The sequence below is a fragment of the Trichoderma reesei genome, assembly GCF_000167675.1.
Source record: "Trichoderma reesei QM6a unplaced genomic scaffold TRIREscaffold_7, whole genome shotgun sequence".
Lineage (NCBI taxonomy): Eukaryota > Fungi > Ascomycota > Sordariomycetes > Hypocreales > Hypocreaceae > Trichoderma > Trichoderma reesei.
Genome location: NW_006711154.1, coordinates 1286980 through 1307099, shown reverse-complemented (window position 1 = coordinate 1307099; position 20120 = coordinate 1286980). Strand labels below are relative to the sequence as shown.

The 20120-nt window shown below is 52.8% G+C and overlaps 5 protein-coding genes across 5 annotated transcripts; 2 read left to right on the top strand and 3 right to left on the bottom strand.

Annotated features, from left to right (window-relative positions):
• Positions 1-189: 189 nt before the first annotated feature.
• TRIREDRAFT_60565 (uncharacterized protein) lies at positions 190-2440 on the bottom strand (the record flags this gene model as incomplete). Its single annotated transcript, XM_006964545.1, has 4 exons — positions 190-1972; positions 2047-2106; positions 2169-2200; positions 2393-2440. 4 exons carry the CDS (start codon positions 2438-2440, stop codon positions 190-192), a joined length of 1923 nt encoding a protein of 640 aa, XP_006964607.1.
• A 252-nt stretch (positions 2441-2692) lies between these two features.
• On the top strand, positions 2693-7109 carry TRIREDRAFT_77299 (glycoside hydrolase family 2). Its single transcript, XM_006964721.1, has one exon. It carries the CDS (start codon positions 3845-3847, stop codon positions 6521-6523), a length of 2679 nt encoding a protein of 892 aa, XP_006964783.1. The 5' UTR covers positions 2693-3844; the 3' UTR covers positions 6524-7109.
• Positions 7110-10575: 3466 nt separating this feature from the next.
• TRIREDRAFT_60085 (glycoside hydrolase family 31) lies at positions 10576-13116 on the bottom strand (the record flags this gene model as incomplete). Its single annotated transcript, XM_006964544.1, has 1 exon — positions 10576-13116. The coding sequence occupies one exon, from the start codon at positions 13114-13116 to the stop codon at positions 10576-10578; it is 2541 nt and encodes an 846-aa protein (XP_006964606.1).
• Positions 13117-13798: 682 nt separating this feature from the next.
• TRIREDRAFT_60329 (uncharacterized protein) lies at positions 13799-15690 on the top strand (the record flags this gene model as incomplete). The annotated part of the gene is made up of 5 exons (XM_006964720.1): positions 13799-14342; positions 14402-14499; positions 14558-14670; positions 14731-14916; positions 14979-15690. 5 exons carry the CDS (start codon positions 13799-13801, stop codon positions 15688-15690), a joined length of 1653 nt encoding a protein of 550 aa, XP_006964782.1.
• A 781-nt stretch (positions 15691-16471) lies between these two features.
• TRIREDRAFT_60132 (uncharacterized protein) lies at positions 16472-18133 on the bottom strand (the record flags this gene model as incomplete). The annotated part of the gene is made up of 2 exons (XM_006964543.1): positions 16472-17175; positions 17230-18133. 2 exons carry the CDS (start codon positions 18131-18133, stop codon positions 16472-16474), a joined length of 1608 nt encoding a protein of 535 aa, XP_006964605.1.
• Between the last annotated feature and the right edge of the window lie 1987 nt (positions 18134-20120).

Sequence of the window (20120 nt, the reverse complement as noted above, 5' to 3'; positions counted from 1 at the left end):
AGAGACGTGGCTTTGTAATACCAAGACAACCCTGTTCTTTATTCTTGGTGGACACAAATGTCAGAAGTCATCCCACTTGCGCGCCGGTAGTGTCATCGGTGAAAATGGATCACGGCGGTTAAGTAGTGGAGTGCTTCAAGTTTCTCAGTGACACGGCTCGACTGTGCTCATCCAATATGTACAGACCGTTCAGTTGTCATTGTCTGTTGGTAACCAAACAAATGCATCCTCACTCCCGTTGAGTGCCTCTGCAAGGATATCATCAAGCCACGAAACCCTGGTCGCCGATGAGGAAAACAACGTCAGCCCAGGGAAATCCCACTCAAAGACGAATTGTTCCGGAACAAACGAGTCCAGCTCCATTCGATTCTGTGTTGCCAATGTAGGCGTCCGTCGAGCAGTTGCAAAACTGTCGTCATTTGCCGTGCTCGCAAGTACTTCGTGGGCTTCCTGGGTGGCACAGCTGAACTTCCCGATCCCCACCTGTAGAAGCTGAAGATACTGTTTTCCAGTGCTGCTCCGGCTTCCGCTATGATTCCCTCCGCTGGCTTCACTTAGCTCGGCCAGGAGGATATTGCCGTGTTCTACAAGCTCTCGACTGCTGCGCCCCTTACTTTCCGGCAACAGAATGGAAAGTTTGAGCAGCAGTAAGTAGCAAAATGCGCACTTTGCCCAGACAAAGTCCATTGCGAAGCGCAGATTGCGTAAATAGAGCCTCGGCTCTCTGATCATGATATCCAGGTGCTCCTCCAAGGCATCTTTTGCCATGGCGACAACTGACTTTTGAGCGGGCGACATGAAGTCCACATTCTCGACACCAGACGCCCGCAGGACTCGGCAAAAGGCCATGTTCTCTGACCAACATTTTTGTGCGCGCAAGTTGACACCAAGCCATGGCGCTTGAGCGCTTTGCTTCTCGAAGATGTGCTCCCAATCATCATACCATAGAGCAATGTCGATCTTTGCCTCGCGAACGACGTCCATCATTGCGTCTTCATCGCTGAATCCCACGAGGCCAGACAACGAGTCATAGATCCTGCCACGGACAGCATTGAGCTCGACTTGGGAGAACAAGGACAGATCGAGCTCAGTTGCGGCCGGGCTCTTCAGTATAATGCGGCATCTCCGTAAATCCCCAACAAACTTGAAGGTCGCCAGGTCAGCAGCATCGACATGCAATATTTGCCCCAACACAAACAGATGGAGCCATGTCCTCACTCTTCGCATCAAGGTGATTGTATCTTGATCCAGACTTGCCGAGGATACTCCCCGTGCTGCCGGGGCCACAGACCGATTGACCATCTCATCGTAGGAACTTGCAAAGTCCAAATCGATAGCCATGCGCGTTGCAGCTGCGACAAGGAGAGACCTCTCTGATGCATAGCACGAGCGGACCAACAGTGCCTGAATAGTCTCGAGTGAGGCCATGGACGGACTGGCCAGGGCGCAAGTCAGCATCCTCTTGACATGGAAATCGAGCATATGCCATTGCTGGGTTTCAGACCCCGTCACAACGCGGCAGCCAACTGCACATATTGCCCCAAACAGGAGACTGCTTCTTGCGCGAATGCTTTCGAATGAGTCATAGCGAGGATCGAGCACCGGAACAAAGTGGTCACATCCTTGGAAGAAGATGGAGAAGTAGTGACGAGCTTGCTCGAGACTTAGCAGGCCAGCATCCAGGCAATCTGGTAATGTCACAGACCCAATCTCAAAGTGAGATCTGGTGTGTTTTCTGGCAAGTGTCGTATTGGTCGGTGATTGGGTGTGTGATGAACGTATGCAGAATGCTGAGGCGACTCTATCGGGGCTGACAAAAGTGGCCCGAGGTGAGTATGAGATTGGGGTGTCGCCAATGCCTGGCTGGCTGGTGTGCTGGAAGCCGGTCTCTGCTTGAGTGCTTTGTGCCAATGCATCCGCTCGAAGCCTATCTTTGAGCGCCGCAACCTGTTGCTCAAGCTCCTCTATCCGGCTGCATGAGTGAGGCGAGCGTGGTCAGTTGCGTGTGCGATCGACAAATTGGAATCGGTAACGCAAGAAGCATACATCTCATGAGCCTGTTTGGGAGGATCAATAAAAGTGCAGATCTTCTTCAGGTCGCTGCATCTGGATGTAACCGTTAATCTGGGATCGAGGCACAGCCGATTCAGCCCACATAGAAGACCTACCGTGAGCATGGTCTCTTACCATCGCATTTAGCCTGGGATTAGCTGTCAGTCAGAACTTTGAGCTCACGAACTATAGGCTTCGAGTTCAGCCTCTCACCTTGGAGCGGCGACATGCGGTGCAGGATTTCTGTCCACCAACACGATCAGCAACGGAGCATGCCGAGCTACCGAGGTCAACGTGACATGACAGCGGCCCCTGGGCTGCTCAGACGGCATATGCTTACCGGAATCCTCTTCTTGCGGATGCGTGGGGTACTCGATGATGTCTTCATGTCCATCTTAATCAAGACAATATGCCTGAGAGATGCGTCAAGATGGGGCGGATGGGGAGGAGAGAGGATCTCGTCCCGGTAACAGGAGAGGGTTACTGGAGCCGGGATGCTAAGTGCCTAGATATGGCGATGCAACATTGAGCATGTCATCGCGATAACTATATTGACGGCGCCGGAGCCGACACGATATGGCCCCGTCATCGGGCTTGGCCCAAGGAAGAGAGACAGAGGAAAGAGGCCGTGAGGAGGTCTAGATGGAGTAGGTGGGGGTCCGAGCTCGAGTCCGTCGTACAGATGACTACATGATGGTTAACAGACGGATGGCCGCCGCGTTTGTTGCTTTCCATGAGAATATAGCTCACTCCGTGATTGTAATTGTCGAGATCCTCTTTCGTGGACTCGGCCTCACTTGGTATAGACAGACGCCTTCACCAGAAAACAACCACCCACTTACCTTACTACTCCTACTGCTTCTTCACCTTGACCCCGGACTTTTGCAGTCTCGTATCGTATCCAGACCTTCAGGTGATGCTACCCCAACCCCTGGTCGGCCGATTGCTCTGCCAATCTAAGCTTATCAAGTGGTGGAAAATTGACCGGCATCCCGATACTATCTTACTCCGCACTTGCTAGTCTTTGTCGACCCCAGGAATCCACTGCGGAGCGGCAAATGATAGACAAACTGGATCGGCGAAAGAGACGGGATTGTAACTGGATGGTCGGTGCCACTGCCCATTATGTTGCTGCACTCTGGTTTCATATGCGGACGAAGCTATTGGTCATGTTTCTGAGAGTCATCAATCGCGGAAGACACAAGAAGTCAACGGCCAACGGTAGCTGTGCCCATGTGCCAGCTGAAGTGTTTACCGCTCAAGAGTCGAACACATTGTCGAGGCTGAACCCCCTGGTCTTAGCCAACCTGCTTCCCCGCTTCGCCAGGAACAAGGGACAAGCTCAAGACTTTCTCAAGTTCAGGTTTGGGTGCCGCCTCCCGCCTGATTCGCAGCTGCGGCCTGGTATAGACACTTTTTCCAATTCAGTCAGGTAACGTTGTATCACGCCCCAGATCTCTGTAGCTGGTGGAAATCGAACATCCATGTACAGTTAGGATAAGGCGAATAAGAGAGCATTCGTGCTACGTACTTGTACAAAGTACGAGACAATTATTTCGTAATAGCCAGCCATTCTTCCTTATGTAGAAAGAAGCACCCATTGATCGAGCCATTTAGTCATGTATGCAATGCAATTGACCTGATAGGGAAAGAGAAAAGGATATCGCCGGCTGGTTATAAAGAGGACCGAGGGCCCGAGTCGCGAATAAAGGACCTACGGACTCTGCGCAGAACGTGGGAAGACGGTTCAAGGGCAGAAGCAGGCGACGCCTTCGCAACTCCACCCAACGACATGCTTGCCAACGCCATCGCCGCCCTTCTTCTGGGCAGTGGCATTGCTTCAGCGGCTGGTCATGGCTCTCCATTGACTTCCAAGGCTGGCCATCGGGCTGTTATTCCAGATTGGGATCTCAAGTCTTCCTCCGACGTCAGCAAGGACCTTGGCGGACTGTCCAAACCTGGTGTCGATACTTCGTCATGGTATCATGCCGGCACATCGAGGTGCACGATCATGGGATGCCTCATCAACGCGGGAGTCTATAATGACGAGGAGCTCTGGTACTCTGACAACCTTAATCACGTCAACTGGGGCCAGTTTTCAGTCCCCTGGGTGTACCGTCATGAGTTTGCGCTGTCTCCTGCCAAGGGAAAGCATTTCCTGCTGCAAACCAACGGCATCACATCCAAAGCCGATCTGTTCTTCAACGGCAAGCAGATTGCCGACAAAGAATACCAATCCGGTGCCTATGCCGGTCGAACCTACGACATTACCAACCTTGCGGCCAAGAAAAACGCCCTGCTTGTCCAAGTTTATCCGACAGACTACCTCTACGACTTTGCCCTCGGATACGTCGACTGGAACCCCTATCCAAGTGATAACGGCTCCGGGATCTGGCGTGATATCACCATCAAGGAGACTGGATCGGTCTCCATGGGCCCAGTCAGTGTTCTTGTTGACATAGATGTTCCTGTCGAGAAGAACCCTGCCAGGGTCACTGTCCGGGCCGAAGCCCAAAACCTGGAGAGTCATGCCGTTGAGTTTAACGCTGCAGCCGTCATCTCGGGCAACTCTTGCAGCGGAGAGGCTCTAAAGCAGACAATCAAGCTTGCCCCTGGCGAGAAGAAGCTGGTCCAATTCACACAGACTATCAAGACGCCCAGCATCTGGTGGCCCAAGCAATGGGGTGACCAGCCCCTGTATACCGCCGAGGTAACTTTCTCTGTGAAGGGAGCTGTTTCAGACACAGCTCAGACCAAATTCGGTGTTCGAAAAGTCACTTCTTTCGTCAATCAGTTCAACGACACCCAGTATAGCGTCAACGGCCACCCCTTCCAAGTCATCGGCGGTGGCTACGGAGCTGACATGTTCCTTCGATGGGATAGCGAGCGATTCACTCGCATTGTCGAGTATATGCTTGATATGCACCAGAACACGATTCGCCTAGAGGGCAAGATGGAACACCCCGAGCTGTACGAGATTTGCGACGAATATGGCCTGATGGTGATGCCAGGCTGGGAATGCTGCGATAAGTGGGAGGCTTGGGCTTACAACGACGAACTCGCCATTTTCCCCCCACCCGTGTGGGATGCGAACGACTATGAGACCGCCAACTATAGCATGATTCACGAGGCCGCAATGATGCAGCCCCATCCTAGTGTGCTGACCTTTCTCGTTGGAAGCGATTTCTGGCCCAACGACGAGGCCGTTGTCCTCTATGCCAATGCCCTGAAGAATGCCGGCTGGCAGACGCCCATCATTGCTTCTGCTTCCAAGCGCGGCTTCCCAGCTCTCCTTGGCCCTGGAGGAATGAAGATGGACGGTCCGTATGACTGGGTGCCACCCAACTACTGGTACGACGTTGAGCCTTCCGAAGACCGCCTGGGAGCTGCCTTTGGCTTTGGCTCTGAGCTGGGAGCTGGTGTTGGTACCCCCGAGCTGAGCTCTCTCAGGAGGTTTCTCAACCAGAGCGACCTGGATGATCTGTGGAAGAATCCTAACAAGAATCTCTTTCACATGTCCACCAACGCTTCGTCGTTCTACAACCGCAAGATCTACAATCAAGGCCTCTGGAAGCGCTACGGTGCGCCGACTTCTCTGGATGACTATCTGCTGAAAGCCCAGATGATGGACTACGAAGCGACAAGAGCTCAGTACGAGGGTTTTGGCGCTCTGTGGACAGCCAGCCGCCCTGCAACCGGTGTCATCTACTGGATGCTCAATAACGCCTGGCCGAGTCTTCACTGGAACCAATTTGATTACTATCTTCACCCTGCCGGCTCTTACTTTGGCACCAAGGTCGGCTCCCGCATCGAGCACGTCGCGTACAACTACCAGAAGAAGGAGATTTGGGTCATCAACCACTCGCTCTACCAGACGGGCTCGCGGAACATCAAGGTCGAGCTCATTGACATGAACGGAAAGCAAATTGCAAAGAAGTTGGTTCAGGTCAGAACCAAGGCCAACTCGGGCTTCAAGGCCATGGATATCTCGAGTGACATCAACAAGCTATCCAGCGTTGCATTTTTGCGCCTTGTCCTCTCCGATGAAAAGGGCAGTGTGTTGAGCCGCAACGTCTACTGGGTTACCAAGACGATCGACGAGCTCAACTGGGACGAGTCGACATGGTATTACACCCCAGTCAGCAAGTTTGTGGATTACACTCCTCTCAACACCCTGGCTACTGCCCAGGTCTCTGTGACGACAAGCGGCGGCAAGCATCTGCCAGGAATTCCGGGATCGCAGACTCGCACAGTCACGCTTGAGAACAAGTCGTCGGTGCCGGCTGTTTTCATCCGCCTGACGCTGGTGGACAGCAAGGGTAACGATGTGAACCCTGTCTCTTGGTCTGACAATTATGTTACTTTGTGGCCGCATGAGAAGCTTCAGCTTGAGGTTGGTGGATGGGATGGAAGCGGTGACAAGATTCAGATCAGCGGCAAGAATATCAAGGCCACCACTGTTAAGCTGTAGCGGTCATGGATTCTCATCAGGAACTTCTCATATGAGTAAGAGTAGTTAATAACGAAGTAATGTTCATTTCATTTCTTTTGGTGCCATAATCATAAAGTGGTATACAATCTCCTCCTGAGAAGACTTTGCTGCATTACAACTCGCGCCACCCTGCGCCGCTCTTGTCTTATAACTCTTTGCCTCATAAGCATCGTACAAAAAATTATACAAGGTATCGGAACCCCTTTCTCATCCGCAGAGCCTCGTCGATGTCCTCCATCTCGGCATGCGCAGTCTTCTCCAGAACATCCGGCTTAGCCTCCCAGGCCACCTCGCCCGCCTCAAGCTTCTTGTTGAGGTTGGTCAGGATCATCTTGAACAAGAAGTTGCCGACAATGGTAACTCCAAACATGGCCAAGACAATGCCATAGCTCTTGCGGTAGCCGTTCTCGGACAGGTCCCAGACGTACGAACCAGCGACGTTTCCGAGCTGACTGAAAGCGTTGACCATGGCAATGGCGACGGCGCGCTTGGCGGGAGGACGGGGGAACGAAGAGCTGATCCAGCTGTAGAAGACGATGAATCCAGCGTAGGAACTGGCCTGCAGAAAGAGGGCGACGTAGCGGGCAGCGACGTTGAGGGTAGACATGGAGATGACGAAACCAATGATGCCCATGATGATGGGGACGGTGATGTGCCAGAACTGGATTGATCGGGTTAGTCTTATGGTAAAATCTTGTGCATGAGAGAATTTCGATGGCTCACCTTTTCTTGCGTTCGATCGGCGTTCCAGGATACGACGAGGGAGACGAGACAGGCAAAGACCCAAGGGGGAGAGCTCATCAAGAGCGTGGGGACGTAGGCAAAACCCAGGGTTCCAGTCAAAGTAGGCTATGAAGCAGCGGTGTTAGTTCCTTTTGCCAAGTTCAAACGAGATGCGATAGCTAGACTTACGAAGAAGGCATTGAACGAAAGACCAACGACGTACGCCGTAAGCGTAAACATCATCAGGTACACCTTGACGTCCTTGCCGCACATGATGAGGCCGTCAAAGACACCCTGCTCGGTGGAATCCGCATCAGCCTCGCCGACATCCTCCAGCATACGCAGCTGGGCAACCTGCTTCTCCTCCTCGGTGAAGCCGCGCGCATTCGTGGGCAGATCGGGCAGAATAAAGGCAGCCGACAGGGCAATGGCCATGGTGGCAGCACCCTCAATGAAGAACAGCCATCGCCACGCAGCGTGGCCCAGGACACCTTGCATGTTTGACAGGACGCCAGCCGCGACCAACGAGGAGAAGGCGTTGGAGATGAGGTTGCCGCAGAAGAGGAGGGCATTGCGGGTGGTCAATTCGCGGCGCGTGTACCACTTTGACAGAATAAGCAGAGCGCCAGGCAAAAAAGCTGCCTCGACGAAGCCCAGGAAGAAGCGGATCACAACCAGGCCCTTGAAGTCATTGGCAATGCCAGAAAGGGTCGAGATGAGACCCCAGACGATCATGGCGCAGGAGATGTAGAGTGAGGGGCGGGTGATGCGGTTGATGAACATGTTGGACGGGACCTGCATGAGAATGTATCCAACATACAAGATGCTGAGACATGTCGCATACTGGGTGTCGTCGAGGTTGAGATCTGCCTGCAGACCCTTGAGACGGGCGGCACCAATGTTGTTGCGATCCAGGTAGTTCATGATGTAGATGAGGATGAAGAGCGAGCAGCGCAGGTCGAGTTTCCGCTTGAGGCTCTTCTCGACCTCAGCTCGTCGCACAGGGTCCATGGCCGCGGCGGGATGAGACTTGACCACGTCGCTGGAGATGACATGCTCGAGGTTCTCGATGTTTTGCTTCTCGGCCTCGAGGGCCGGGTCATTGGCCCGGGCGATGTCGTCAGTCATTGTGGGATAGGGGGATGAGTAGTGTAGAGCGGAAGAACAATGACTGGAGCTTGACTATGGACACCTCCGAGTGACGATGGCGGGACGGACAAGCAGCACCAGAGTGCTCCAGTAGCACAGAGGGTAGGGCCTTCAATATATAACAGACGAATACGGACAACTGAGTCGCACTGAGAAAACCCGGACGTCACATGGTCGTGGCGAGCCAGGGGGGGTTATGATCCGAAGACAGCATCATGCAGAACTCCAGCTAGTCTGGAACTCGTACCGCTGAATGGGTGTGCGCTGATCCTTTCTTCAGCTTTACCCCATCCAACTGCTCCCCCAACTTTCCCCGGCGGTCATCACAAACTGGAGGCGAACAGAAGGGATGGGGGGTTTGGGGGGAATGAGGGATGGACATATGGGGATGTGGAGAAGGAAGATCCGTTTCTGAGCAGCCTAGACCAGCAGTGATCCAGCCGGAAGCGGAACGACCAACCGCAGCCCCTGCTTTGCCTTGCCTTCTCATGTTGTGACGACGCTGGAACGCATGGTGGTGGTGGAGTCTGCTCGATGCTCCTGAGTCAAACCTCGAGCTTGGCTAGCGAGAAGAATTTTTCTCAGCTTCTGACTCCTATGATCTCTTCTAAAGTGCAGCTATGAGATCTTGCTATGCTGATATGTTGTGTCTCTATTGCACCTGTTGAGTACCTGTGGCCGGCAGTTGGATCTAGTTCAGGTAGCCTAGAGTACCTCAAGTGGTCAAGGAAGAGAAAAATTCTCCTGGGGCGCACGGGAATAAAACGCCACCCATTTTTGGCTGCCCTTTCTCCTGCTTGGTGCAAGCCATCTTTGCTTGGCTACATGCAAGAGCCGCCGCCGATGTGGAGTCCTTTTCCTCTTGTTCTTCACCTTCTCTTGCTTCTAGACTGCTGATCCCCTGGTTTTCACGAGGCGTGTAGAACCTTGAGTGGGGGATGCAAAACCCGGAGAGTAGAAAAGGTTGGAGACTACGGAGTAGTTGCTGGCCCCGTCACACCGGCTTGGTAAGACGGCTTGTATCAACTCACCTGTTCAACGTTAATTCGGTCTGCTTTAGCCCTTGCGATTGTCATCATCGTACTAGTACTCAATTCTCCGTCCATCTTCCTCCATAGTGCTCTGCTGTGCGTGAACTATTTCACAAGGGACACTTACACAGCTGACGAAACTTTTATCACAATGCCCACTGAGTTTTCTGTCTTGCCCATACATAATACGATGTTTTGCCTGCCGTCGGTTCAGCAAACAGCGAGCTCCTCGGGTCATACTACTCGCGAACCACTCAAGGCACTCCCCCTGGTCTCGCAAGCTCTCGCTCGTTGGGCAAACCTCGCCAATTCCCCACGTATCGCCTTTTTAGACGCAAAATCCCTGGCCGGGACAGCAAACCATAACCGCGGCTGTGATTCCTAGCTTGGCCGGCAGGCCGGCACTGGCGTCATGGCAGTCATTTCGCCGATGGAATGCCGTGCAATGGAGCCCTTTGTCCACGTTTTCGAGAGCGAGTTTTTGGGCTCTCCGCATCTTTCTCCATTTAGGCTAATATGAGGGCTTGGGGTCTCCACTGAATTAGGTGAAGCATCACCAGATTCGTGGGCGCATTGTTTGGGGTACTGCGTCGGTAACTCTCGGGGGACTGCTTCAACCCTGGGCACCTGATCTGGATGTCCCAACCATTACTACATATATTCAACTAGAGCACGGAGCATAGAAAGGGGTCAGCTTCAGCAGGCCATGGCGCTGACTCGTACGATGAGAGAGGAAAATTCTGCTTCGTGGGGAGGCTCCCCGAGTTTACTAGTCCGGGTCCGACACTTCGCCGGATTCTCCGCATTATGTCAATCGTTCTACTAGGTACCCGAATACAGCATGCATCACGAAGCTGCGGCGGCTCTGGGCTAAACTACGAGTCTATGGTTCTTTCAGATACATCATGGAATAATCATTGTTCTTGTGTCTCAGCCTGGTGCGTGAGAGACGATAGCAGAATGTCTTGCCTCAAAGCACAACCTATAAAGACCCTGACAGCACCGCGTGTCTTTCATAACAAGCGCAGGCTACCAAATCCTAATATTAAACAACTTCCGGTTTTCTGGGACGGTGTACAGGCAGGTTTCTCCGTTGTGGAGAGCCAGGTAGCCGCCTAGGCCTCTACTCTAGCAGTTAAGCTCGAACCTCTTCCGTCCCTCCTCATCCGCACCCAGTACACCAACCTCTACGCCATCTTGTGCCGAAACAACCTTACGCGCATCACCGGGAGGAAGCACAATGACCAACTTTCCCCAAGGCGCCACATACCCCGACGTCTCGTCTCTGGAAAATTGAACCCTGATCTCCGTTCCTTCGACCGCGTAGACGATGCTGTACTTGGATATTCTATTCTTCGCGACAGCCGAGACGCCGTCATCTTCGTACCATATAGTCTCATAGCCCTTTGCAGAGTGAGAACCTTGTCGAGGAGGAAAGATTTCGACCGCTCTGTAGTCATCCAGGGGAAGATTTGCGACGTTCTCCTTTTCCCCAGGGGACAAGACTTGCACGTCTCTTCCAACTGGGATGGCCGTCCCCACCTTTGCCAGCACGGGAATACCTGCTCCATGCCACTCGGCGTCAATGGTCGCCCATTGTCCGGCTTCCAAGTACTGGTAGGGAGCTTTGAGGTTGAGATATCCCTCGTCGTCGTCAGAAGACCTGGGGAGGTAGACTCGTGCTTGAGTGACGCCGGGTTCATAGACGCCACCTACCAGGAGGGCATTGCCGAGCCAGTATTGCGTTTCGCCTTCGGTAATGGGCGCCTTCCAGACTTCTGGGTCTTGCTCATATCCCCAGCCGGTCCAGCGCTGTGGCGGGAGAGCAGATTGGTGGCTCTCCAGCATCAGGGAGTAGATGTAAGGGATTATGGCGTATCTACGCTTGATTGCCTTGCGAACCAAGTGCGTAATCTCAGGGTACATCCACGGCTCAATGACGTCTCCGATATTGTTCTCGTTGATCGTCTTGAAGCAGTTGATTGCGAAGCGCTGCGAATAGGCACCCAGCTGGACCCAACGAAGGAGCAGCTCAGGTGATGGCTGAGGACCCTCGAAGCCTCCGATGTCATGGCCATAGCACTGCAGCAGCGACATGCCCGCGTTGAGCGCAAGAGCATTGGCACCCTTCATGCTGGCCCAGCTGGTGGTGTTGTCGCCGCTCCAGGAGCTGCAGGCGTACCTCATCGTGCCGGCTGTTGCACTGCGCGTGAGGACAAATGGACGCTCATCAGGAGCAACGTCAACAAGTGCATCGTGAGAGGCTTTACCGTGGAGCTCCGTGTGAAGGCTCCGACCCCAGAGACCAATTTGGGGCCTGTTCTTGACGTCGTCTCTTATATGCAGAGAAGGCTGGTCCAGTGCGCAGATCCAGCCATCGTCGGTGACTGTGTATTCGTTGTTGTCGTTCCAGATGCAGTCAATGCCCTGCTCTCTAAGCTTTTTGACTCCATCGTACCACCATTGGAAGCCAGCGGCAGAGGTAAAGTCGATGTGGCCACCCTCAGCGCTCTCGCCTCCACCGGCACTCCATAGCCGTGCTACCGCTGTCTTCTTCGTGTGCGGATCAGTGAATAGCGCATTTGCGGCTTTCAGCTTCTCGTACTCTGGATGAGTGCCAATGAGATACGGCTTCACGTTGGCGATCAGCCTCATACCGAGCTTGTGATACTCCTTGACGAAGCCCTCTGGATCCGAAAACCGGTGGCGATTCCACGTGAAGACGTTGCGTGTCTTGGGTGGCTTCTCGGCCACAGTGTAGCCAGACGACATCTGGTAGGCCGAGCAGGGAATATCGTGCTCCTTCAATTTGTGCGCAAGCTCGAGCAATGCCTCTGAGGCTGGAGGATCGTCAAGCATCGAGTACTTCATGCCTCCTGAGAGGTACCCAAACGCCCATCTCGGGACAAGAAGAGGGTAGCCTGCAAGATCCGCATACGTCTTGACGATGTCCCTGAGAGTTTTCCCCACGATGATGTACTCTTCTAGTCCTCCGTAATCCTGCCGATACACTTTGTAACGACCCCACATACCGTCCATCTCAGCGCCGATAGAATACGAGCCTCTGGAGTGAGATGTCGTAAAGGTCGCCAGGCAGCCACTCGGCGTCGCATTGATGAGGAGCGGAATGTGTTTGTATAGAGGATCGGTACGATAAACGTCATATCCAAAGCTGTCTGTCGCCGAAAGCTCGAATCTTCTCCCAGCGAGGTTCATCGGCGCTGCCTTTTCACACAGGCCGACATATAGGGTATCCTTGTTGTAGCGCGAGTAATGAGCGATGCCCTCGCCGTCGACGACGTATGAGCGATGTGGCAGGTCTTCATGCAGAGGCCCATTTCGGCCACCATCAAGAAAGACTGAAAGAATAGGGGAGGACTCGGTCCAGTCGACTGTAGCGGTGACTGGGCCAATTTTGATCTCCTTTGTCGTACCAGTAGAAGAAACATGTATGCAGGCAGCCTCTGTCTGCTTTTCCGGGGGAGGAACGCTGGGATGAGGAGGCAAAGGATGAGATTTGGACGTGAAGGTCGTCCGAAACACGTTGGGGCGTAGAGCATCAAATGTGAACCGAAAGGGGAGTTGGGGATCTGCCGAGTCGAGCTGTAGTAGCTTCTCTGAGGATGAAGCCTCCAACCAAGAAGACAGGACACGCTCTTGCTGAGGCATCGTAATGAGGGGTTGTGTAACTTCAACCACTTTATAACGAGCGACACCTTGAGGAATAGAATGATGAGTGTGGTATTTGAGAGGCTTGGACAGAGGGTGTTGCCGAGTTATATATCTGTGTTTACACGTGTATGCTTGGAGCCATGACACTGGTCGTTCTTCACTAGGGTGGGGGATCAAGATGAGTGGATCAGGACAGAACGTGGGCTCTATAGACGCCTACTGGACTTCAAAGCTCTCGATCTATGGGAAGCAAAGCTTACACGAGACGTTCAAGTGTCTTCTGAATCACTGCAATCCCCTCCAAAGGTGTGACATTAGGCGGGCGAATCTCTACAATCTCCGCTGAGGGGCAAACCAGAACCGGAGAAAGACGAGTGAATCCCGAAGGAGAAAAACCAGCATGTCCGCTCAGCCTATTACACCTCGCGAATACTTCCCCGCATTCTGTCCCGAATTGCTTGCAAGCGATCTCGTCTTGCCCCATGGGGTTTTGGTGCTTTCAAGAGCCTATTAGTCGTGTGATAGATCGAAAGACAAGTAAGTGAGATGGTTGCCATATAAATATCGTATTGAACTGCCCACCTGTGTGGCCTTGAAGGCAAATGGTGGCTTCAGCAATACCATCGCCTGCCTTGACAAAGGTTACTCGCCCTTGATCAGTAAGAGTCGTCAAATCAACATGTCTACCCCAAAAGATCACCCCGACATCATCCATCTCGAAAGCCCACAAGCCCAGGACCCCCAAACCACGTCCCCCGAAATTACCCCCGCCCCCAAGCCCATCACCGACATCCCTCTCACAGGCAGAGATAAAGCAGCCCAGTTCCTCAAACAAGCCACCCAATCCCCCATCATCGTCACCCCCAGCGACAACGCCCGCGTACTACGCAAAATCGACATCCACCTCCTCCCCATCATCCTCTTCGTGTACTGCCTCCAGTCCCTCGATAAGACGACCCTCTCGTACGCATCCGTCTTTGGCCTCATCGAGGACACCCATCTAGAAGGCGAACAGTTCTCATGGCTTGGCTCCGTGGTGTACGTCGCGCAGCTGGTGTTTCAGCCGCTGGTGGCGTACGCCCTGGTGAAGCTGCCGGTAGGAAAGTTTTGTGCAACGATGGTGTTTTGCTGGGGGGCCGTGTTGTGCGGAATGACGGCGGCGAAAGGCTTTGGGGGGCTGATGGCTGCGAGGTTGTTGCTCGGAGCGTTTGAGGCTTCTGTTGGTGAGTTGACTTGATGAAGATGGTTGATGGAAATGATCGGGACTAAGAGCTCTGAATAGCCCCAACATTCGTTGCAGTTGTACAGATGTGGTATCGTAGAAAGGAGCAGACAACTCGCAATGCCTCGTGGTATGCGATGCTTGGAGTCGTCAACATGGTAAGAGGATCGCCGGATCCCGGTTGCGTACAACTGCTCACAACATTCACCACCACAGCTCGGAAGTCTTCTCACATATGGCTTGGGCCACATCAAATCCACCCTTCGACCCTATCAAATCATATTCCTCTTCTGTGGTTGCATCACAGTCGCCTTTTCCCTGGTCATGTAGTATGTTGAGCCGCCACCCTTTCCTCAATTCTCGAAGACACACCTCTTACATTTACGCAGTGTTTTTATGCCAGACTCCCCAATGGAGGCAAAGTTTCTCAAAGAAGACGAAAAAGTCATTGCTATTGAACGCCTGCGCATGAACCAAATGGGCATCGGCTCCGGCGTCTGGAAGTGGGAGCATGTCCGCGAAGCAATGCTTGATCCCAAGACGTGGCTCTGGTTCTGTCTCATGCTCACCATCTCGTAAGCTTCAAGTCTTTCCATCTTTCCACTGCCATGATCAACACTAATCCTTCATAAAATAGTATACCCAGTGGTGGCATATCAACTTTCGGCCCCCTCATCATCCAGTCTTTCGGCTTCGACTCCTTCACCACGATCCTCTTCAACATCCCCTTTGGCGCCGTCCAGATGATTGCAACCCTGGGGGGAGCCTGGGTTTCCGACAAGATACACATGAAATCCGCCGTTCTTCTATTCCTCTGCCTTCCCCCTATTGCAGGCTGCATCATCCTCCTCGTCACCGGCCGCGCTCCCTCCGATCGAGCCGTCCTCTTGGTCGGCTACTACATCATATCTGTGTACCCCGGGATATCTCCCTTAATCTACTCCTGGTCAGGCCAGAATACAGCTGGTGATACTAAGCGAAAAGTTACCACGGGAATGCTCTTTGTCGGAGCAAGTGTCGGCAACATCGTCGGCCCGCAGCTCTTCAAGCCCAGCGAGAAGCCTCGTTACGACCGCGGCCTGCGCTCGAACCTCGCGCTTTTCGTGGTGCTGGCCGTCTTGATTGTGGTGGGCATGCTCTGGATCAAGGTGCTAAACAGGAGACAGGCGGTGAGACGGCGGGCGCTCGGCAAGCCGGAGGTGATTCGCGATCTCAGCATGATGGATCGTAAGAAGGGCGGGAGGGAATATGACGATGAGGTGCTTAACATGGGAGATGAGAATGTCGGCAATAAGGCCTTTGAAGACGTTACGGATTTGCAAAATGAGGATTTCATCTATGTTTATTGACGGGTAATAGCGAGTGGGTATATATATATCGAGTATTGCTATTCGGGCTGTATAAAATTGCTATTCGGGCTGTAACTAACCTCTTTAAGCTTAGTGGGGGTCTGTGCGTTACTTCCTTTTAAAATACCTCTTATCTTTAAAAATCTATATAAAATTCTAAAAAAATACTATAAGAAAAATAAAACTAGTTTTAGATTATTTATATAGTTAAGTTTTATATTTTATATTTAAAAATAGAATTTCTTAATATATAATAGCTTAAAAAGCTAATCTAAGTTAAGTTTAGATTTTTTTCTACTAAGTACTATTTATATAAGTATGCACTTAAAAAAATAATAATATTTATATTATAAGCTATATATAAATATACAAAGTTACTTAATTTTATATAATATATAGCCTTAAAACTAGTTTTAAAATATAGTAATATTCTTTTATCTTTTTCTAGTTATATAAAAGCTATAAAAATTATAAAAAATTATATTTTATAAATATAGCTATTAAATAAGCTAAAACTATTATTTAAAATTATTATTTATTTTATTTTAGTAGTATCATTTAGGGTTTAAAAGGTAGTGTTTTAAGTGAAATTTAACAGGTACTTACACTACAGCCCGAATAGCAATTTTATACAGCCCGAATAGCAATTTTATACAGCCCGAATAGCAATACTCTATATATCTTGAGCCTTTCCCAGGTATAAGCCACAAATCTATAATATTGAAAGCAAAGAAAGCATAGAGAATGAGCAAACTCCAAGTGTAAACAAACAAACACAGCCTCATGAGGTTGGAAGGCTGGATTCTCTGCCTTTGCCGAGATCGCTGCCAGCCCACTCAACCATGGTTGTGCCTCGTCGGAAGTGAGACGCCAGATGCTGGACCCTCTCCTCCCAGCTATGCATCTGCAGCTGACAGAAGCCACATACGCTCTCGTACGTATCTTGTCGGTGCTCCAAGAGATGGAGGTTTGGCTTCCATCCATCCCACTTTCGGCAGCGGTGAAACTTGTGCAGGTGTTGCCATAAGTGGTCCTTTCGAGTGAAGGTCCGCTCCGATACAGGCCGCTCTGCACAAGACTGAAACTCGTGGGACTGCATATGCTCATCTGTGGGTGATGTCTGACCACAGAAGATGCACTCTGGCTCACTATGATTCACTCGCCACACAACGTGTGACTGGTCGTCTGGGAGAGGCACCTTGCATATCCACGAGTCGAGGCCAGGGAGATGGATGGACCTCTCGTGTCGTACCCAGTCGTATTTCTTCTTGAAGCTCTGACGGCAAAAAGTGCACTGAAACATGTGAGCCCTACCACGATCGGCTGCCGTTTTTGTAGCGGCCCTTGCTTGAGAAGGGCCAGCTATAAGATCGCCATCGCTGCCGTGGATGGAGCTGCGTGCCGATAGGGAGAAGATGCCTGCATCGTCGGACTGATACATGGAGAACGCAGACGACCCAGAGTTGGAGGACGCCTCGTAGAAACCTGACGGATGCTGGTTGAAGATGGCCGACTCGCTGCTGGCCGAAGATGGGGCACCGTCGGTGGCGTAGCTGCCGTCGAAGGAGTGAACGTAACCATTCCGGCCCCCTGCATGCATCTGGCTGGATAGGGCATTCTCGATGGCCGATGCCGAGACCGGTTCCTCGTTCGGGGGCGAGTGCCGCCATCGCTCCATCGGCGACATGCCGGCAAGAAATGTCTGGGGCATTGGAGACCCCTGCAGGAACACTTTGCTGCTGTTGTTGAAGTGAGACTGGGCGGTCAGGCGATGGCGGCGTCTGGCATTGGCGAACCAGTTGATCACCTGCGTCTTGGTCAAGCCACTCTGCTCGGATAGCATGCACTTCTCGTCTTCAGACGGATACGGGTGCTCCTGATGAGTGGCAAACCAGTTTCTCAGGACCCTCGTCTTTTTCACAGAGCGAGTGCTGTTTCGCTTGTACGAAGCTATCGACGATGATCTGGTCGGGGCTGGAGCAGCCTCTCGCTCAATGCGCCATCTGGTGGCTCCCTCAAGGGTGGTAGAGCCGTCAGTCTCCTCGCGAACACCATGCAGATGGCCGATGACCGGGAGGAGAGTCTCGTAAGCGGAAGCCTCTCTCTTGCCACGCTCAGCAAGACTGCAATCGCGATAGAGCGCTACACAGCTGGAGCAGGAGCTGACGGGGTTCGGGTTGGCCTCGGTGGTCTGGAGGATGAGGCACTGGAGTCTGAGTCGTTGACAGTAGTTGCAAGGCACTGGGGGCCGATGAGCACCATTCTTGATAAAGAACTCGTCGATGACGTTGAGGTTCCTCGCAATGTCTTGCGGCGACTGCTGCTGCTGCCCTTGCGGCTGTTGCAGCTCTGCATCCCAGAGATGCTCGGCATGACTCGCTGGGCCCGGACCAAACGGCAGCGGAGAGGTTCCGTCAAAGGAAGAGCCGGGGCCACTGGGCATCTCGGACCCGAGCTCATACTGAAACTCGGTGAACACGGAGTTCCCACCGGCCGGACTGGTATAAGGACTACCGGCATAAGGGTCCGAGGGGGAGAAGAACGAGGGACCAAGCTGGTCCATGCGAATAGAGGTCTGCAATTGACGAGGGTCTTGATCCGAGGATTGCTGCTGATACTGCTGCTGCTGTTGCTCGAACGGACCATTGAAAGCCGGCGGGTCCGATAGTCGGCCGAAGGAGTGAGAGTGTGTGAGAGAGTGAGACTGCAGTTGAGGATGAGACTGAGACTGAGGCTCTTGAGCCTGCATCAGGCGGTGCTGGCCGTCCATCAGCCTGCCGACATCGTCCACCAGGAACAGCCCGTCATCCATGGCAGTCCCGGTCCGGGTCTAGGGCCAGGGACCAGAGCAAAGAGTGGCTGGCGTAAGCGCTCGCCGTCTCACGACCACCTCGTCTCTGAAGCGAGCAGACCGCCGCCCTGTGTCTCAGCCGACGTCTGGCTACACCCGTGTAGCTCCAGACAATAGGCAGGCAGCTCCCTCGACCAGCAGCGACTGTCTCGTGTACAGGGCTTTTCGCACAGGCTAGCGGCTCCAACGCGGTCGGCAGTCTGCGCAATTCGCTGTGCGTGGATCGCCTCTCTTGCAGCGCTTCAGTGACACAGATTGGCCGGCTGCCGGAGCATCAAACGCCTGGATCGACCAACCACGGCGTGCAACTTCGGACTCGGGCCTCTGCAGCGGGTCTCCCGTCACGATCTCCGGCCGGGGTTCCTTCTGCCCTTGTCCCTCTTGAGTCACCTCAGCTGCCCAGTTGTCCGAGCACAGAATTGCGGTTGGCGGTTGGCGGAGAGCGGAGAAGGCGCACGCTTGGGGAGATGAAGATGCTAAGAGGTGACATGACCCATTTGCTTCGCTCGTAGCAGGAGGGCGTCGATTTTTCGGGGGTGCGGTATCTCTGGGATAGAATGAGTGGGGCCAGGCACGTGCGTCTCACTGGACGTCCGCTCTCTTAGGTATAGGTACATGTACCTATACTGCGCCCTCCATCTACAGGCACCTCAGGGCAGCTACAGGCGGCGGCTTCAGGGCCTGAGACTGAGATTTACAGTGGACGGGAGGGCGGCACACCTCCTCGAGCTGGGAGCCCAGGACACCTCAGCGGCACATATCGTGTACCTCTTGGTGCAGGTAAGAATCGCTCCAGCTCTCATACTACCAACACGGCAGCTTCAGGCATGGTGAGTGGCGAGGATGCTATTGATCAATTACCGACTGTTCATACGGACGGATGGAGTTCTGCTTCTGACCTGATGGAGAGTAGACACGCCTTCCTGTACGCAAACGCCTTCTCATACATGAAGAGGGGCTTCCAGCTTGTTGATACGCAGCAAATCACACCAACAGCGCCTTCTGATGACATTGTACCTACATGTAGGTAGTTTGCTCTCGTCAAGCACATTGAACTGGGCTTGAATGTGCTGGTATCAGGTACGCGCCACGGGACCAGTGAACCTGAAGTTCTAGGCTCGTTTCTGGCTGGAGCTATAGCGGGATAAGAGTTGAGTTAATACGGCGCCTTCTGCACATGTGGGAGGGGCAGCACGACGATGGCATCACCACGACCCATGGAAGGTCGAATGACAAAGCCCGGAGGCGAGAAAAAAAAAAAAAGAGAGAACGCTTCGTGATAGATTGAGCAGAACATGGAAAATCTAATCAAAACCGGTCAAAGCACAGAAGAAGCCGGCGCATCGGATAGATTCCGGTTGCCTGCCAAGCTGCTCCTTGCCCTTACCATGTTGGGCTTCTCTTGCAGACTTGTCGTCGCTAGCATTCATTCGATCAACGACCCACGACCATAGGCAAGCTGAGGATGGTCCTAGTTCATCCCGGCCATTAGCGATATTCAGAGATGAGTGAATGGAGCCGAATGCGCCTCACATCGCTACTCAGGTCAATCTTGACAAATGCCAGATAAAAGGGCAAT

Bases quoted from the DNA above. Each gene is read 5' to 3' on its own strand.
- TRIREDRAFT_77299 (XM_006964721.1), top strand. From the start codon at position 3,845: ATGCTTGCCAACGCCATCGCCGCCCTTCTTCTGGGCAGTGGCATTGCT.